General features: G+C 36.4%; 1 protein-coding gene across 1 annotated transcript in view; it reads left to right on the top strand.

Annotated features, from left to right (window-relative positions):
- Positions 1–18,828, top strand: part of TNNI3K (TNNI3 interacting kinase) — a 285,169-nt gene that overhangs the window by 19,494 nt on the left and 246,847 nt on the right. The window contains exon 6 of the mRNA XM_029229957.1: positions 18,023–18,133. Within this exon, the coding sequence (XP_029085790.1) occupies positions 18,023–18,133 (111 nt within the window). The remainder of the gene's footprint in view (positions 1–18,022; positions 18,134–18,828) is intronic.

Below are 18,828 nucleotides of genomic sequence, written 5' to 3'. Positions count from 1 at the left end.
TGGTTGGGTTTTTTTAAGGGGTCAAATTTATTGAGGTATAATTTATACACAATAAAATTCACAATGTTAAGTGTACAAGTTGATGACTTTTGAAAATGTATATATTCATGTACCATCATTGCTATCATGATATAACACTTTTCTATCATACACAAAAGTTCCCTCGTACCTTTATGCAATCAATTCCTTCCTCCATGTCACCTGACCTCTGGAAACCACTGATGTTTGTTCTATCCCTATAGTTTTCCCCTTTCTAGAATTTTATATGAATGCAATCTATTCAGTTTGTTTTCTTTTATATATGGTTTCTCCCACTTATCATAATGCTGTTGTTGTGTGTTTAGTAATTCATTTCTTTTACTGGAAAGTTGTATTCCCTTATAAGAATATACCACAGTTTATTTAACTATCCATCTGTTGAAGGATTTGTTGATGGTTGTCTTTACATCTTGACTATTATAAATAAATTTGTTATTAACGTTCTTGTACAAATCTTTGTTTGAACTATGTTTTTATTTCTCTTGGGCAATATCTAGGAGTGAAATTGCTGGGTCATATCATAAGTGCATTTTTAATTTTAATAAGAAAATGCCGAACTCCTTACCAAACTAGCTACATCATTTTCCATCCCATCAGTAATGTATTAGAATTGTAGTTGTTCCACATCTTTGCCAACACTTCATATGGTCAGTATATTTTATCTTAGCCATTCTGTTAGGTGTGTATTCGTATCTCATTATGAATATATTGAATTGCCCCAGTGACTAATGAAATTGAGTAGATTTTCATTTGCTTGTCACCAAATATTTTTTGGTATAGTGTCTGTTGAACACTTTTTCCCATTTTTAAATTTGGTTTATTGTTTTCTTGAATTGTAACAGACTTTTATATATTCTGGATACAGATTCTTTGTTGGATATATATTTTGCCAAAAATTTCTCCCATTCTATGGCTTGCCTTTTCATTTTCTTAACAATGTCATTTAAAGAGAAAAAAGTACTATGCATTATTTTTTAACTGATGACTCTAGTGATTACACTATGGATCCTTAACATATCACAGGTACTTTTTGTTAATATTGGCCTACTTCACTTTAAATGTAAGACCCTTCCAATGGTATAGTTCCACTCAATCTTTATTCTTTATACTATTGTTACCATATACCTTACATCTATACATGTATAATCTCCAATACGTTGTTAGAATTTTTCTGTTAAGCATTAATATCTTTTAAAGAAAGTAAGAGAAGAGAAAATATCTTTGGTTTTCAGCAGATTGGTTATAATAATCCTATGTATGATTTCCTGTGTACAATGCTTTTTGAACATTGAGTTTCTTAAATCTGTAAATTCGTTTTCATCAAATTCAGAAATTTTGACCATTATTTTTTCAAATATGTATGTTAAATTGTTTGATAATCTTCCAAATATTACCAAGTCTCTGTTCATTTTTTTCAATCCCCTTTCTATTTTCAAAATTTGATTATTTCTGTTTATTTGAATTCAGTTTCAACACCATTTCTCTGCCATCTTCCATCTGATTCTAATCTACTAAGAGTTATTCATTTCAGATGTATTTTTCAGTTCCAGAATTTCCACTTACTGTTAAAATATAATTTCATCTTCTCTGCTATGATTACTCATCTGTTCATTTATTTTTCCATATTTTCATTTAAATTCTTGAACCTATCATTAGTGACTACTTTAAGTGCCTTATCTGTTGTTTCTAACATCTGGATTACCTTAGTGTTTGTTCTATTGAATGCTTTTCCTTTTGACTACATGTTACATTTTCTGGTTTCTTTACTTATCAATTTTTATTGCATGTTAGACATTATATATTATTTGTTACAGGAAATCTTCATTATGTCATCTTCCCTTAAAGGTGTTGAATTTTTTTTCTCAGGCAGAAGGCTAGGGCAATCATGGAATATTGTGGGGGCTTACTTTGTATCTTTCCCTTCTCCCAAGATCACAGTTCTTTCTTCATGTTCTTCATTGCCTGTGAATAGTTGTATCATATATTTTGTTCCACTTTATAGATTTCACTTGTCAGTAGGGAAAATCCATACAAGTTATCCTGTCATGATCCCATATATTTTTAGATTGCTTCTAAAGTGATCTGCATAAGACACAAATCTACAATGTCAATGTTCATTTAAAACTTTCTATGGTCACCCATTGCCTGTCTAATAAAATTCAAACTCCTAAATTAGATATTCAAGATCCCTTAGTTCACAGTTTTGCTGAATTTACTTTCCAGACTCTTTTTGTGCAGGCTCTGAACTTCCAAACCTAATGGTTTTCAAATTTAATGTGCATGAGAATCATATGGTAACTACAGGCTTAAAATGAATATTTCCCTCTCCATCTCACACCAATCCAATTTGGTACATCTAGGATAGGCTGAGAATATAAATTTTTTATCAAAGAGTCAAAGCAGTTTTGATGCAAGCAGTCTAAGGCTACATGTTGAGGATCACAGTTCAAGTCTTGCAACTCAGATTGTGGCCAGAGAATCAGCTGCATCTGCCTCAAATGAGAGATTTTTAGGAATGAAGAATCTCACTCCCTATTCAAAATGTGCTTTTTTTTTTAAATCCCAGAAAGCAGGTTTGCAGGCTAAAGTTTGAAAAGCACTGTTCTAGATTACTGCATTCTTTAGATTAAGCACTTTCATACTTCAGTGTTTTTATTCTTGTTATTTCTTCTGCTTAAATACTTTTTAATTTATTTTCTTGATAAGAAAGTATTATTTATTTAAAACCAAGGTAAATTGAGTCTTCTTGAGCTTTCTTGAACTCTCAGATTTTACTGTACTATCTTTTGGGTTTCAGTTACACATTCACATTCTTTTTTATTACAGCACTTGTAATTATTTGTTTATTTCTATATTTCACATGTTGTACTGTGAAATTCGAATTTGGTAGTGAGTCTTTTTCTTTCCAATTCCTCAGTGTATAGGACCTGTAAAAGATCCTTGATAAATACTCTTGAGAAATTAATGAGTACCCAAACATTAGTACAAATAATACTTGATATTTATTGATATAATAATGTACCTTAATAAATACTGTTAGCTTAAAAGCTACACTATTCATGTTCATTTCTCAGTTCTGAGACTTAATAGTGTTCATCTTCAGGCAAGTTACTCTCTCCCACTGTCTCTCTGAAATGGAGCAAATAGAATTACCTATTTCATTGGGTGGTTTACAGTTTTAAAAAGGACAAACCATATGCAGTATGACATGCAGCAAAATACTAACACATAGTAAATACTTAATAAAAGCTAATTATTATTGTTGAACTTCTATTTCAATAAACATTTAATAGAGACCTAATGTGTCAGCTATTTTACACAGAAAAATAAAAAGAAAAGGACCATGTCCTCTGGATTATTGCATTCTGAAGAGATGAGAATACCTAATAATAGATATCAAAGAAATGAAGTCTATACTTAGATCAATGGACTCCAAACATTTTTTATCATATGCCATATAAAATTAGCACCTCAAAATGCATATAATTGTTCATAAATTATAATCATGAATAAAAATCACCAGTAAATAGCTCAAGGCAAAGTAAACTCTTTGGCAGACAGTGTTAAAATTTGTGGACATAAATTCATACTTCAAATATCATTTTTGATAATATCAAAATATTTTGACAAATTTATATTCAAAGATAATTAGACTGCCATTAACTTTACCTAGAAATTTAGCTTATACAAAGCTCAGGTAAGTAGAATGAAAAACGCAGCTCTGCCACTTTCCTTTTCTTCTTCTTACATTAATAATATGTATTTGATCTATAGTTTCATCACAGGAATTTTTTGAAGATAATATGCCATTTTTTTAAGGATCAATTCAGTTAAAATAAGATATTAAAATCTATAAATCCACTGAATTTGGCTCACATAGCTATAATGAATCCTTATATACTAAATGCTAAAACTCATATATTAAATGCAGGCAACTCTCATCTTCTCTCTATTTAGAATTCCAAGTATTGATTTCTTATACTTTGGGTACTGTATGTAACACGTGACAAACTGATATATGAACTGAGACCACCAGTGTAAATTTTCATGTTAAATATTGGTAAAATTTTATTATCTTTATATATAAATAAACATAAGCAGAATTTCTAGTATTTTCTTCTTGCACTTTAATGAATATTTCCTTACAAGACTCCTGTCATATTTGCATTCCACTTTGGGGCATACTTCTTTAGATGGTATCTAAATTGTACTCCTAAAATGAAACACAAGACTTTGGGGAAAAAAATTGAGATTTATATAGTTTCAAAGATTTTAAATAAGAATGTTAATGGGGCTTCCCTGGTGGCGCAGTGGTTGAGAGTCCGCCTGCCGATGCAGGGGACACGGGTTTGTGCCCCGGTCCGGGAAGATCCCACATGCCGCAGAGCAGCTAGGCCCGTGAGCCATGGCCTCTGAGCCTGTGCGTCCGGAGCCTGTGCTCCGTAATGGGAGAGGCCACAACAGTGAGAGGCCCGTGTACCTCACAAAAAAAAAAGGAATGTTAATGAACAAAAGTTTATTAGATCATCTAATTTAACCTCACATATATAGACAAACCACTTGATGAAATTTCTTTGTGAATAAAAAGTAGCATTTTGATTAGTCAGATTCTTTTTAGCATTTCACAGGATAAAAGCAGATATTGAATGATCAGTTATTCCATCCTGTAGATGTCTAGCAAGATCTCATTCCAGTCATTTAGAAGAATTATTTTATATATTTGTTACAAAGGGGAAGGACAAGGAAGGAGGGAAAAATTTAATTCAAGCCTATTTCTGTCTGGGTCACTAGACCTAGGTTCTTATTGCTACACAACCATGCCTATCAGAAAACTCTGTTTTCTAGTCCTGGTGATTCATAGCCTGGAAACCACTGTATCTTTTGTCCATATATATATATTTTTTCCATAGCATATGTGTTTGATTGCAAAGTTGAGAGATTTTTTTTTAAACTGTCCTAAATCCAGGACCCAAAGCACTTTTGCATACTTCCAGTTAAATTGCTACTTTTTAACACTGACTTGATCCATACTTTAAGGAACTAGGGAACATTTATACCCACAAATTAGAGCAATCTTTAAGATGGATTTTTTTTATACTCACATTTCTTCTTAATAACCAAATACTTCATAATCTCTTTCTAAATGAACATGTTCTCAATGAAAAGGTAGTGGGATTATAACTAAAGATGTTACCATATCCTTCAGTTCTTATTTTGGACAGCACTATTTCTTGAAGAGGATTCCCTGACCCCATCCCCCCAGGGCTGGATTACATACCATGTACTCTTAGCACCTTATCGCACTGTGAATAATGCTATATTTCATTTTCTGGTTACTTCTCTTCACCTTCCTCTAGATTAGGGGTCACAATCTCTCATGCTTTCAGGAAAGAGGCAGTTAACATAAATAAATGAAGGTGTTAGATAATACAGCAAAGTTAAATGGGAACTAATAGACTCAATGTTTTTGAGATACAAAAAGCAGTGGACACTATAGCAAGTTAGAGAATTTATGCCCTATGTGAAGGGAGCAGTCAATATTCAGGTCCAGTTAATCGTTGCCATATAGGAATGTAAGCCCAGTATTGTCCCAAATTTCAGAAAATCAGAAATTATATCAAGTTTCCTGATACTTGTTTGTTGGCCATTAATTCACAAATTTATGTTTTAAATACATGTACACATATACAGTACAAACCGTGTACATCATTTCCCATTGAGGCCTGTTTGTAATCTCTGATAGGAATTATGAGCACTACTAAGGCAGGGACTGGATCTAAATTGCTTATTATCTTATTTGAGCACTTAGAACAATTCCTGGTATATATTCATCAATATATGTGTTACATAAATAAATGAATAAAGTTATAATTCTGTGGTGACTGGGGAAAAGGAAAGTACTTCAAAGGAGGAAGAATTATGTTGACATTGAAAAAAATAGTGTCCTATTTTGGTCATTAGAATTGGAAATTAGGAAATTGTCAGATATCTCTGTAAGGGATATTTTAGTGAATTTGTGGGAGTAGAAAGTATGAAAATGGATTGAAAATAAATGGTGTTAGGAAAAAGGAGGCAATGAATATTGATTGCTCCTTCAAAAGGCAATATTGGGCAGTGTCTTGATAAGTGGTGGGATCATGGAAAGATTTCTACGATAGTGTTTTTGAGTCTTTTTTTAAGGTCTTGACTCTTTGGATAAACATAAAAATTCAGTCTGTTAAAATTTTTTTAATTAAAAAATAAAATATAAGTGAAAGCAAATTAAAGAAATTATAATATTCAATTTGCTTTTTCAAACAGCATGTATTTGCATTCTCCCAAACTTCCAGAGATTCTGATTAGCTCCTCCCTGTTAAATCATATCTATATTATTGAAAGAGAAGACAAACATACTCAAAGGCCAATTGGAAGCAGCCCACAGGAAGAAAGTGATTATGGGAAACTGGAAAAGGGTCAGCAGAGGTGGTGAGAAAAAAAAAAAAATAGGGCAAAAGCAAATTTGGAGATATTACCCTAGTAAGAGTACATGTACTCAATCTAAGAGTGTGTTCCTTCTCTTTTTTCTTTCTTTTTTACAAAATTTCAAGCAAAGTCAAGTATTTCCACCACACTGAAGTCTTTAATCATTGATATCTTTTGTGAAGATAAATTCAGAATTATTTCAACAAGAGGCATGTAGGTGTGAGCAGTTATTTTTACACTGATTAATGGATCCTTTCATTGGCAATGTCTATGACATATGAAGCAGCTTTAGTCCATTAAATTTTTATACCTGGAACTAAATATATTTCATACTGAAGCCCTGCATAGTTCTTTGTCCTAGAAGAAACCTTAATGTTCTTTGAAGACTACAAAACCGCTTATATTACTTTTATCTTTACAAACACAAACAGGCTATAACAGTTGCTATGTTGGGTTAATTAGGTTTATGAAGAAAAAACTGCTTAGGTAGGCACATTATTAAAATACTTATTTATATGTCTCTATTTTCACACTCAGAAATGCTGTCTTCTTTCCAAAGCAAGTTTGGTTCTGCCTTGCAGCTTGATGGGACACTTCAGGGAGCATTAATATCAGAGTTGGATAGGATATTACAGAAAACAATTTAGTCCAATTCAGAAATACGTCCAATCCCAGAAATACTGGGAAACGTCCAGTATAGGTAAATCTATAGAAACAGAAAGTAGATTAGTCATTGCCTACAGCTGAGGAGGATTGAGATGCCATAGCTAAAGGTACACTGTTCCTTTCAGGGTTGATGAAAATGGGGGGGCTTCCCTGGTGGCACAGTGGTTGAGAGTCCGCCTGCTGATGCAGGGGACATGGGTTCGTGCCCCGGTCTGGGAAGATCCCACATGCTGCAGAGTGGCTGGGCCCTTGAGCCATGGCCGCTGAGCCTGCGCTGAATATACTAAAAACCAGTGAATCGTACATTTTAAAGGGGGTAATTGTGTCTGTGTGTTATATCTCAATAAAGCTGTTACCAAAAAAAAAACAACAAGGAAAGAAATTGACGTATTACATGATTTTTTATTTTTTGTAATTTTTTTAACATCTTTATTGGAGTATAATTGCTTTACAGTGGTGTGTTAGTTTCTTCTTTATAACAAAGTGAATCAGCTATACATATACATATATCCCCATATCTGAAGTGGGTCTCTTGGAAACAGCATATATAAGGGTCTTGTTTTTGTATCCATTCAGCCAGTCTATGTCTTTTGGTTGGAGCATTTAATTCATTTACATTTAAGGTAGTTGTCGATAAGTATGTTCATATTGCCATTTTCTAAATTGTTTTGGGTTTGTTATTGTAGGTCTTTTCCTTCTCTTGTGTTTCCTGCATAGAGAAGTTCCTTTAGCATTTGTTGTAAAGCCGGTTTGGTGGTGCTGAATTCTCTTAACTTTTGCTTGTCTGTAAAGGTATTGATTTCTCCGTCAAATCTGAATGAGATTCTTGCTGGGTAGAGTAATCTTGGTTGTAGGTTTTTCCCTTTCATCACTTTAAATATGTCCCTTCTGGCTTGCAGAGTTTCTGCTGAAAGATCAGCCGTTAACCTTATGGGGATTCCCTTGTATGTTATTTGTTGTTTTTCCCTTGCTGCTTTTAATATTTTTTCTTTGTATTTACTTTTTGATAGCTTGATTAATATGTGTCTTGGCATGTTTCTCCTTGGGTTTATCCTGTATGTGACTCTCTGTGCTTCCTGGACTTGACTGACTATGTTTTTCCCATATTAGGGAAGTTTTCAACTATAATGTCTTCAAATATTTTCTCAGTCCCTTTCTTTATCTCTTCTTCTTCTGGGACCCCTATAATTCAAATGTTGGTGCATTTAATGTTGTCCCAGACGTCTCTGAGACTGTCCTCAATTCTTTTCATTCTTTTTTCTTTATTCTTCTCGGCAGTAGTTATTTCCACTATTTAATCTTCCAGGTCACTTATCTGTTCTTCTGCCTCAGTTATTCTGCTACTGATTCCTTCTAGAGAGTTTTTAATTTCATTTACTGTGCCGTTAATCATTGTTTGTTTGCTCTTTAGTTTTTCTAAGTCCTTGTTAAACGTTTCTTGTATTTTCTCCATTCTATTTCCAAGATTTTGGATCATCTTTACTGTCATTACCTGAATTCTTTTTCAGGTAGATTGCCTATTTCCTCTTCATTTGTTTTGTCTAGTGGGTTTTTGACTTGCTCCTTCATCTGCTGTGTGTTTCTCTGTCTTCTCATTTTGCTAAACTTACTGTGTTTGGAGTCTCCTTTTCACACGCTGCAGGTTTGTAGTTCCCATTGTTTTTGGTGTCTGCCCCCAGTCACTAAGGTTGGTTCAGTGGGTTGTTTAGGCTTCCTGGTGGAGGGGACTGGTGCCTGTGTTCTGGTGCATGAGGCTGGATCTTGTCTTTCTGGTGGGCAGGACTGCGTCTGGTGGTATGTTTTGGGGTGTCTGTTACCTTATTATGATTTTAAGCAGCCTCTCTGCTAACGGGTGTGGTGGTGTTCCTGTGTTGCTAGTTGTTTGGTGTAGGGGGTCTAGCACTGTAGCTTGCTGGTCATTGAGTGGAGCTGGGTCTTAGCGTTGAGATGGAGATCGCTGGGAGAACTTTCACTGTCTGATATTATGTGGACCCCGGAGGTCTCTGGTGGACAAATGTCCTGAACTTGGCTCTCCCACCTCAGAGGCACAGGTCTCACACCCGGCCGGAGCACCAAGACCCTGTCAGCTGCACGGCTTAGAAGAAAAGGGATAATAAAAGAAAGAAAGAAAAAATAAATAAAATAAAGTTATTAAAATAAAAAATTAAAATATTTTAAAAATAAAAGAAATTTGAAAAGTAATAAAAATAAAGACAAAAGAGAGCAACCAAACCAAAAAACAAATCCACCAATGATAACAAGCGCTCAAAAACTATACTTAAAAAAAAAAAAAAACAACCAAAAACACAGACAGACAGAACCCTAGGGCAAATGGTAAAAGCAAAACTATACAGACAAAATCACACAAAGTCCATCGCTTCAATTTTGGGATGATTCGTTGTCTGTTCATGTATTCCACAGACGCAGGGTACATCATGTTAATTGTGGGATTTAATCTGCTGCTCCTGAGGCTGCTGGGAGAGAATTCCCTTTCTCTTCTTTGTTCGCACAGCTCTCGGGGTTCAGCTTTGGATTTGGCCCCACCTCTGCGTGTAGGTTGCCTGAGGGCATCTGTTCTTCTCTCAGACAGGACGGGGTTAAAGGAGCAGCTGATTCGGGGGCTCTGTCTCACCCAGGCCTGGGGGAGGGAGGGGTACGGAATGTGGGGCGAGCCTGCGGCAGCAGAGGACAGCCTGACGTTGCAACAGCCTGAGGTGCACTGAGCGTTCTCCCGGGGAAGTTGTCCCTGGATCACGGGACCCTGGCAGTGGCGGGCTGCACAGGCTCCCGGGAGGGGAGGTGTGGAGAGTGTCCTGTGCTTGCACACAGGCTTCTTGGTGGCGGCAGCAGCAGCCTTAGCATCTCAGGCCCGTCTCTGGGGTCCGCGCTGTTAGCCGATGCTCCGTCTGTCTCTGGAGCTTGGTTAGGTGGTGCTATGAATCCCCTCTCCTCATACACCCCGAAACAAAGAGGCAAGAAAAAATCTATTGCTTATTTGGCAGTTCCAGACTTTCTCCCGGACACACTCCGGCCAGCTGTGATGCACTAGCCCCCTGCAGGCTGTGTTCATGCAGCCAACCCCAGTCCTCTCCCTGCGATCCGACTGAAGCCCGAGCCTCAGCTCCCAGCCCCTAGCCACCCCGGCGGGTGAGCAGACAAGCCTCTTGGGCTGGTGAGTGCTGGTCGGCACCGATCCTCTGTGCGGGAATCTCTCCACTTTGCCCTCTGCACCCCTGTTGCTGCACTTTCCTCCGTGGCTCCGAAGCTTTCCCCCCACCACCCGCAGTCTCCGCCTGCGAAGGGGTTTCCTAGTGTGTGGAAACCTTTCCTTCTTCATGGCTCCCTACCACTGGTGCGGGTTCCATCCCTATTCTTTTGTTTCTGTTTTTTCTTTTTTCTTTTTCCCTACCCAGGTACGTGGGGAGTTTCTTGCCTTTTGGGAGGTCTGAGGTCTTCTGCCAGTGTTCAGTAGGTGTTCTGTAGGAGTTGTTCTACATGTAGATGTATTTCTGATGTATTTGTGGGGAGGAAGGTGATCACGTCTTACTCTACCATCTTGAAGGTCTCCCGCATTGCATGATTAAACATCTTAGAGTCAGAGTGGACTGAGACATAAGGTGAATATTCTCATTGAATTAGGTCAGTCTTGGGGACAATACATTTAATATAAATGTATAAATTTGTAAGGATATGGGGTTTACTAACATTTCCACGTACTTTATTCCATTTTGTCCTCATAGCAGTTACATAAGATGGATTAGATCCAGCAGGTATTAGATCCCTTTTCTGTGAAGAGCACATGGTCAGGGCTTGCACATGAAAGGCAAACATTTTGTAGTAGAAGGGTGGTTGGGGGTGGAAGGTAACATATCATTGAGAAAAGCATAGGATTCAGTCAGAAGACCTAAGTTCAAATTCCAGGTCAGTTTTGATTTAAATGCACATTAAAAGAAAACATTTTATGATATGGCATGCCTGTTTAGTTCTTGAATAGCAAACTGTGAAAGGGATTTAGGAGTGCAAGAGATTTATGTGGAAGTGACACCTGTGAAAGGAAAAGGAAGGAAGGAAGAAATGTTGATCAGCAGGAGCTGTCAGACCACAATGCAGACTTGCTAAAATCTCTGCCAGCTCAGTGGGAGCTCCAGAGCACACATTGCCGTTTAGAGGGGTGTCACATTGAGTGGAAATGGCTAGGTCTTTTTACCACCACCTTTCTCAGTCACTGACTGGGGGCCACCATGAAAAAATCGTAATCTCAGCTCTAATGCTGCAGTGAATCCTGAATGAGCTAGCTGAGGGAAGCTGCCAGCTAACCACCCTCCTGGCACACTTTCTTGAAGGGAGATCTGAGTGGCACAGCTCTATATCTTCCAAACATGGGGAGATTCTCATGATTTTATAGTAAATGAAAAAGGGAGATTACCTACCTCTATGTGTAGTATGAGCTCAATTGTGTACATAGTAATTGATGATAAAAATTGTTTCAAACATTGTGATAAATGCATTACATGATTTGATTTAATCCTCACAACTCTATGAGATTTATACTATTATGAACTTCATTTTACAGAAAATAAAAAGAACCCACAGCTCAAGAGGTTAAGAAATGACGTCCAAATGTAGGAAGTGGCCATCAGTATGCAAATACAGGTTTGCTTTGCTGTGCTAATCTGTGCTCTATGTAATTTTATGAAGGTACATACCTAGGAAAAAGAATGAAAGAAAATAAACACACACATAAATGATAATAGTGATTAATGGTAGGACTACAGGTTATTAAATTTTTATTTATTCCTTTATTTTCTATATTTTCTTCTATGAGATATTTTGATTATCTGTTGAGGCAAAACCAACTACCCCAAACTTAGTCCTATAATACAACAATCATTTTATTATTCTCATGGATTCTCATTTCAGAAATTCAGACAAGACATAGTGGGGATGGCTTGATTCTGCTCTACTATATTTAGGGCCTTAGCTGAGAAGACATGAATGACTGGGAGTTACTCCATCAGCTGGGGAATTAGAATCCTCTGGAGGCTTCACATGTCTGGTGCCTGGGCTGGGGCGACTATAAGGCTGTTCTTAGATGGGTCATTTGATTGGAGAATCTTTATGTGCTGTGTACCTTCTCCATATGGCCTAAGCTTTTTTACAGCATGGTTTCCTCAAGTTAGTCAAACTTCTTACATGGTAGCTCGGAGCTTCAAGAGCAAGTTTTCCAGAAAACAAGGAGGAAGCTATGTGACTTTCTATGGCCTAGCCTTGGAAGAAACATAGCTCACTTCTGCCATAGTCTTTTTTTTTTTTTTAATAGATTTATTATATTTATTTATTTATTGGCTGTGTTGGGTCTTTGCTGCTGCACGCAGGCTTTCTCTCGTTGCAGCGAGTGGGGGCTACTCTTCATTGCAGTGCATGGGCTTCTCATTGCAGTGGCTTCTCTTGTTGCGGAGCACGGGCTGTAGGTGCACAGGCTCAGTAGTTGTGACTCACCGGCTCTAGAGCGCAGGCTCAATAGTTGTGGTTCATGGGCTTAGTTGCTCCGCGGCATGTGGGATCTTCCCAGACCAGGGCTTAAACCCGTGTCCCCTGCATTGGCAGGTGGATTCTTAACCACTGTGCCACCAGGGAAGCCCTGCCATACTCTTTTGGTCACAGTCTACCCAGGTGCAAGGAGATGGGTCATAGATTTCACATCTAAATCATAAGATTGTAAATGAATGTTTGCTATATTTTAAAACTTCCAGAGGGCATATTTCCATAAACAGAAGAAAGTAAAATTTAGACATTAAATAGTCCCAGTTTAATTTTTATTCTGGAATAGAATTGGCAAAAACATTTGTGTGTGTGTGTATGTGTGTGTGTATGTATGTGTGTGTGTGTTTTTAATTTATGTAATTTGGTAGTAGAGAATCTGAGCTCTCTGACACTAATAGCTACTTTTCCTGGATTTATCTATAGTAACAATTACAGAGTTAACAAGAAGCAAGAGAGTAGATTCTGTATTAGAGTTTTATGCGTAGGACAAAGTTGGAGTCGATACCAGTACAAAAAATTTTCATCCATTTACATAAATCTTCAGAGGTCTATTGTACCCCCAATTCTATTTTTCAAGGAGATAGTTGGACTGATTTTTTTGTCCAAGCTTCACCTTTCCACATAAGGATTTTCCTTTGTTTAAAAATAATAAGTATTGTACATGTGAATGCATTACAGAGGCTTATTTACCCCCACAGTTTAGAATGCTTCTGTGTGGCCCACTGAATAATAATAATGTAAATTTGGCTAGAGAGGGAAAAACCTAAGGGAAAACCTGTCAGTTCCCCAGAATAATATTCCTAATGCAAGTCTTAAGAGTCTTTCTTTTAAAAAACTTGCCCTCAGATACTTTAGTATATTGCAGAGTACAAGTAATAAGTGAGATTAGCTTTATAATATTTAAAATTTGCCTGATGTTTTTATTTTCTATCAATTTCCTTTCCAGGAGATGTGCGCCAGATTGCTGAATTTTAAAATTATTCCATCAGGAAACAATATTTCTGTAGAGTAGGGGAGAAATATTTGGGACTTGTCAGTTAAATACAACAAAATACAATAAAATGGTATCCTCTCAACTGTTTCCTTGAGCTTGGCACCAAAGAAAGACCAGTGAAAACACTATGGAAAGTCAAAAGTGAAGTATGGACTTTGGAATCATACAGACCTGAGTTTGTATCTAGCTCCAACACTTACAAACTACTTAAGGCTCTGCAAGTACTTTAAATTCTTGAAACTGACTGTCATCAACTATAAAATAGGGTTTATAATATTTTTCTCATAGGTGAATTGTGAAGTTGGAAAGAGATGATTTTACTTGGTTCTTAACCCATAGTAAATAATTTATAAGTAGCAGTGATTGTTTTGTTACATTTTAGCATAGCTTGGTAAAATTAGAGTTCTATTTTTATAGTACTTAATAAATATTAAGATATATTTAGATCAATCAGAGGTCAGCTTGAGAAATCCAACAAAGATACGAAAGGGTAATTTATTACTTTTAACTTTTGACCACACTATTTGCCTATTCTGAAGGAATCACAACATGCTTTCTCTTAAAATCCACAGATTCCAGCTAAATAAAATACAAAGACAGTTGAGGAAAAGATGAATGTGTGTTTACAAGAATCTGCCTGATAGATAAATATTTCATATGCTCCATGATTTTCATATAATTTATTTTAATTTAGCCTAATATGGTACTTGTCATAAGGTAGATGTTCGTTAATAAATATTTGTTGAATTAAAGAATATCCATCTTTTTAATAATTTGTATGAGTTCTTCATATATTAAATATACAAACCACTTGTCAGTTTTATATGTTGTGTATATTTCTCCAATTTGTCATTTATCTTATAATATTGTGTTTTTCTAATACTTTTATTTGCTTATACTTCCCTCTATTAAAAAAATGTTTGCTTAAAAATACCATCTTCACCTCCCTGCATTTAAATGCCTGTTCATCGGCAAGGAAAACTGTTTTAAGGTGATGGCTTTCCCGTTTATCTAGACTATTCATGTCTTTAGCCCTCCCCATTCAAAATTAAAGGTTATTGGTGAGGTGGGAGTGAATTTCTGTGAATTGTTTTTTTTTTTGGAGGAGGCAGAACTAGTAGACGTTTCTTAATTTCCACTACTGGTTCAGAGCTTTTTTATGTTTTATTCTTTTGATTATTTCCATGAGTAACTAGTGAAGCAGAAGTGAAGTGTGGGGAGGAAGTGAAACGAAAGGAGAAAGAGGAGCTAGACGATGGAGTCAAATCGATATCTTTTTTGGAACCTATACTGAGTCTGAGACTTCCATGTCTAATGGTAATGAATTTACTTAGTATTGTTTTGCCAGGTACCGTTTAAGTGCTTCAGTGTATATGCATTATCACATCAATTGTGGATATACAGTTTATATGTGCATCAAATCAGGTGGATACAGTTATTGTCCCCTTTTTTTATAACCAAGGAAATTAGTGTAAATGTATTATGTAACTTGCCTTAGATTACATAGTCATTAGCAGAGCTGGTATTCTAACTAGGGAGGCTAATTCTAGTACCCACAATCTTAACCCTGCATCGTAAGTATACCAAATTTAACATGTGAAAAACAAAACATTTTATTTCCGCCTCAGAATCTACCTTTTCCTGTTCTTCCCTATCTCTGTGTCATGTCATTCTACTGCTATTTATTGCTTTTGGAAAAAATTTGAATATCCAATACAGTGGCCTGCAAAGTCCTACAAGATCAGATGTCTTTGACCTTATCTTGCACAATACTTTTTCCTTCTTTTATTTCTTAACCTTATACTCAACACTGGCCTTAAACATACGAAGCTTACTTCCATCTTAGGACTGTTGCACTAGCTATTCCCTGTCATTTAATGGCCATCCTCGAAATTGTGACTTAGATTTCCCCTTTTTGGAATTTACCATTTATCTCAAAGTTTACCTCCTCAGTGAAGCTTTCCCTGACTACTCAATTTAAAGTAGTCATTTTATCATTTGTCTCTTTCCTCTTATAGCCATTGGTACTTTATGACACTGTATATTTTTTTATTTGTTTATTTTCTCTGTCTCCTCTCACATATATACACAGTAAAAATATAAGCTCCATGAAAGCAGGGATTTAACTATCTCTCTCACCTCAGTGTTCCCACTGCTCAAACATTGTTTCAACACATATGTTGTGAGCATATTTATATATTCAAGAAGTATTTGTTGAGTGTATGAAAGGTTTATTGAAAAGGAGAATGATGTGGTCAAAACTGTGTGTAAGAAAATTTATCTGCTAATAGTGTAGGTGATGGACTGCAATGAAAAAAGGCTTAGTCAAGGAGACCAGTCAGGAGGCTATGGAGGGTGATGTTGGAAATAAGGAGAAGAAATGTGAGAGGTACTAGTGAGTCAAAACCAGCAGAATTCTGAAACTGATTGAGTTGAAGTGACTCAAGGTCAGTTGGAATAAGAAAGCACCATTAATGTGAATAAGGAATGCTAGGAGATGATAGGTCACACTTGGGAAATTATGAATGGTATTCACAAGAGCACTTTTGAATTTTTAATTTGAGATGCCATTGGTAGGCAGGATATATGGAATTTAGACTTAACAGAGAAGTCAGGACCAAAAATGAAGTTATCAGATTGTATAAGAATTACCAAAGGTGGCAATTAGAATGAGAAAATAGCTTAGGGCTAAGTTCCTAAATCAGTCAATTTTTGGAGACAGAAAGGATATAGATAAAATTAGCTTACCTCAGTGGAAAAAATGCTGGGTTTTTTTTGTTTGTTTGGTTGGATTTTTTAGAATGGAGAAAACGTTAAGTCTGTAAACTGAGCAGAGGGAGGCAATGGAAGAGTAAAGGAAGATGAAATCTTTAACTTTCTTGCTAGGGCAGGTGTAGAATGGAAGATTTGGAAACTAAAACATTAATTTTTTTATATGAAGTTCTTTGCTAAAGTTTTTCAATTTTTATAACTTCTCAACCTTCACTTATGTGTGACAGCATTAAGAAATCAAACTTCATTTTTTAAAGGAGGAATTTTCTTTTTTTTTTTTTTTTTTTGCGGTACGCGGGCCTCACTGCTGTGGCCTCTCCCGTTGCGGAGCACAGACTCCGGACGCGCAGGCTTAGCGGCCATGGCTCATGGGCCCAGCCGCTCCGTGGCATGTGGGATCTTCCCAGACTGGGGCACGAACCCGTGTCCCCTGTATTGGCAGGAGGACTCTCAACCACTGCACCACCAGGGAAGCCCTGGAAGGATTTTCTTAACTGACAGTATTTGAAATTTTATGTATATGCATAAATGCAATGCCTATCCCATGAAGACTTGACTTTCTTGCCACTGGGTGTGTTTGAGATATTGATGGGCCAAGTATTATAGAAGTTGTGGTTTGAATTCTCACTTTGAGGGAGAGAGTTAAACATGAAGAGCTTTCTTTGCATTCCCTTCCAGATCTGGAGTTTTGTGAATATGTGACCCTCCACATTACTCTTTTGAGTGTTCTGACTTATAAAATGAGGTTTATAGTAGTAATTTTTCATAGGATTGCTTAGAGAAATATTTAATTCATTTTTTATCAACAACTATTTTTGAAGTCTCCATGTGCCAGGTTTAAATAAGTTAATGGGTATGAAAGGTTAATTACATAATAAAAATTCAATGAATGTTAATTTCTATTAATATTATTAAAAAGCACCATGTCTCTCCAAAGACAGAAATACAGTGCAAATAATAGTGCGAAGAAAGGAAGGATTATTTTGGTCATTGCATAAAGTATTCTAATTTAAATGCTCAAGCAATGTTTCAAACATTTTCACTGAGCGAAAACATTTTAATGAGTCAAGTTAAGAAAGACACTACTGATTAATTACATATAGAGCCCATGACACTATGTCGTTAATTATGTATAGGACCCATGACACATATGTGTTAGAGAAAAATCAAGTACTGAACTACCATGAAGTGGCCCACTGCAGCCAGTTCAATAGTGCAGTTTCTGGAGAAAGCACATTTATTGGAGTGACCTACATGTACGTTTGAGTTGAGTTTGCAAGAGCCTCACCATAGGTAAATGTCCTGTCTTTCATGGTCAAGTGGTAGAAGATTGATTATAATTGAACAGGCTGTCATCTGTTCCTACATTTCAACCATCTGAGAGCTGCTCTTTGCTTTCTCATGTGCTCTTGTGCCAGAAATCACACTTAAGTTTTCTTTGAGCGCCTAAATTGGCTGACAGTCAGGGAATCAATATATCCTGTTGCACAGTGTTCAAAGCTGCTATTGAGAGAAAAGTAACACTAAAGATGTGTTTCCTTGCAGGATAGTGCAGAATTGATCACTTCTCTGCTTCACAGTGGAGCTGACATACAGCAGGTTGGGTATGGCGGCCTCACTGCCCTGCATATTGCTACAATTGCTGGTCACCTGGAGGTAAGTCATATCTTGGCCACCTGTGAAAACAAACCTACCTCTTTGGATTCTTGTTTTCAAATGATGGCTTTTGAGATTCTAGGAGTTGGTTTAATTTTAACTAATGAACACACACACATTTCTTTTGGGGTTCAAATTAAGCTATAGTAATTGATAGTAAATTCAGTCTATTTTGTAACAGTGTAATCAAACATCAATTAATATAAAGATGGCTGGATATACAGAGGCTATATAGCAGTGATTAAAAGCATAGGTATTGGAGTCAGGCAACTGTTTCCACCACTTGCTATATTTACCTCAAGCAAGTTACTGTACCTTCAGACACCTCTGTTTTCCTCATTTATAAAATAGAAATAGTGATAAGCCTATTGTAATGATTAAATTAGATAATCGGTATAAAGCACTTTGCAGATTGCTTCATTCATGGTAAGGACTCAATGAAAAATTATTCATTAATTCATTCACGTGTGCATTATTTGATTTATTAAGCATCTGTTGTGTGCCAGATACTGTTCTAGTTACTGAGGTGACAGTAGCAAGTAAAACGGGCAATTTTTTGAAATTTAGTTGTAGTGTTGTCTATCCCTCTAGGTGTACACAAAGCACCGAGCTGATCTCCCTGTGCTAGGCAGCTACTTCCCACTAGCTATCTATAAGGAAACAATAAGGAAAAAACAAACAATAAAGAAAAAATA

This window comes from Monodon monoceros, unplaced genomic scaffold (genome assembly GCF_005190385.1).
Source record: "Monodon monoceros isolate NGI ecotype Baffin Bay Population unplaced genomic scaffold, NGI_Narwhal_1 Super_Scaffold_18, whole genome shotgun sequence".
NCBI lineage: Eukaryota > Metazoa > Chordata > Mammalia > Artiodactyla > Monodontidae > Monodon > Monodon monoceros.
Note: the sequence above shows the minus strand (reverse complement) of the source record. Positions and strands in the feature narration are given on the sequence as shown.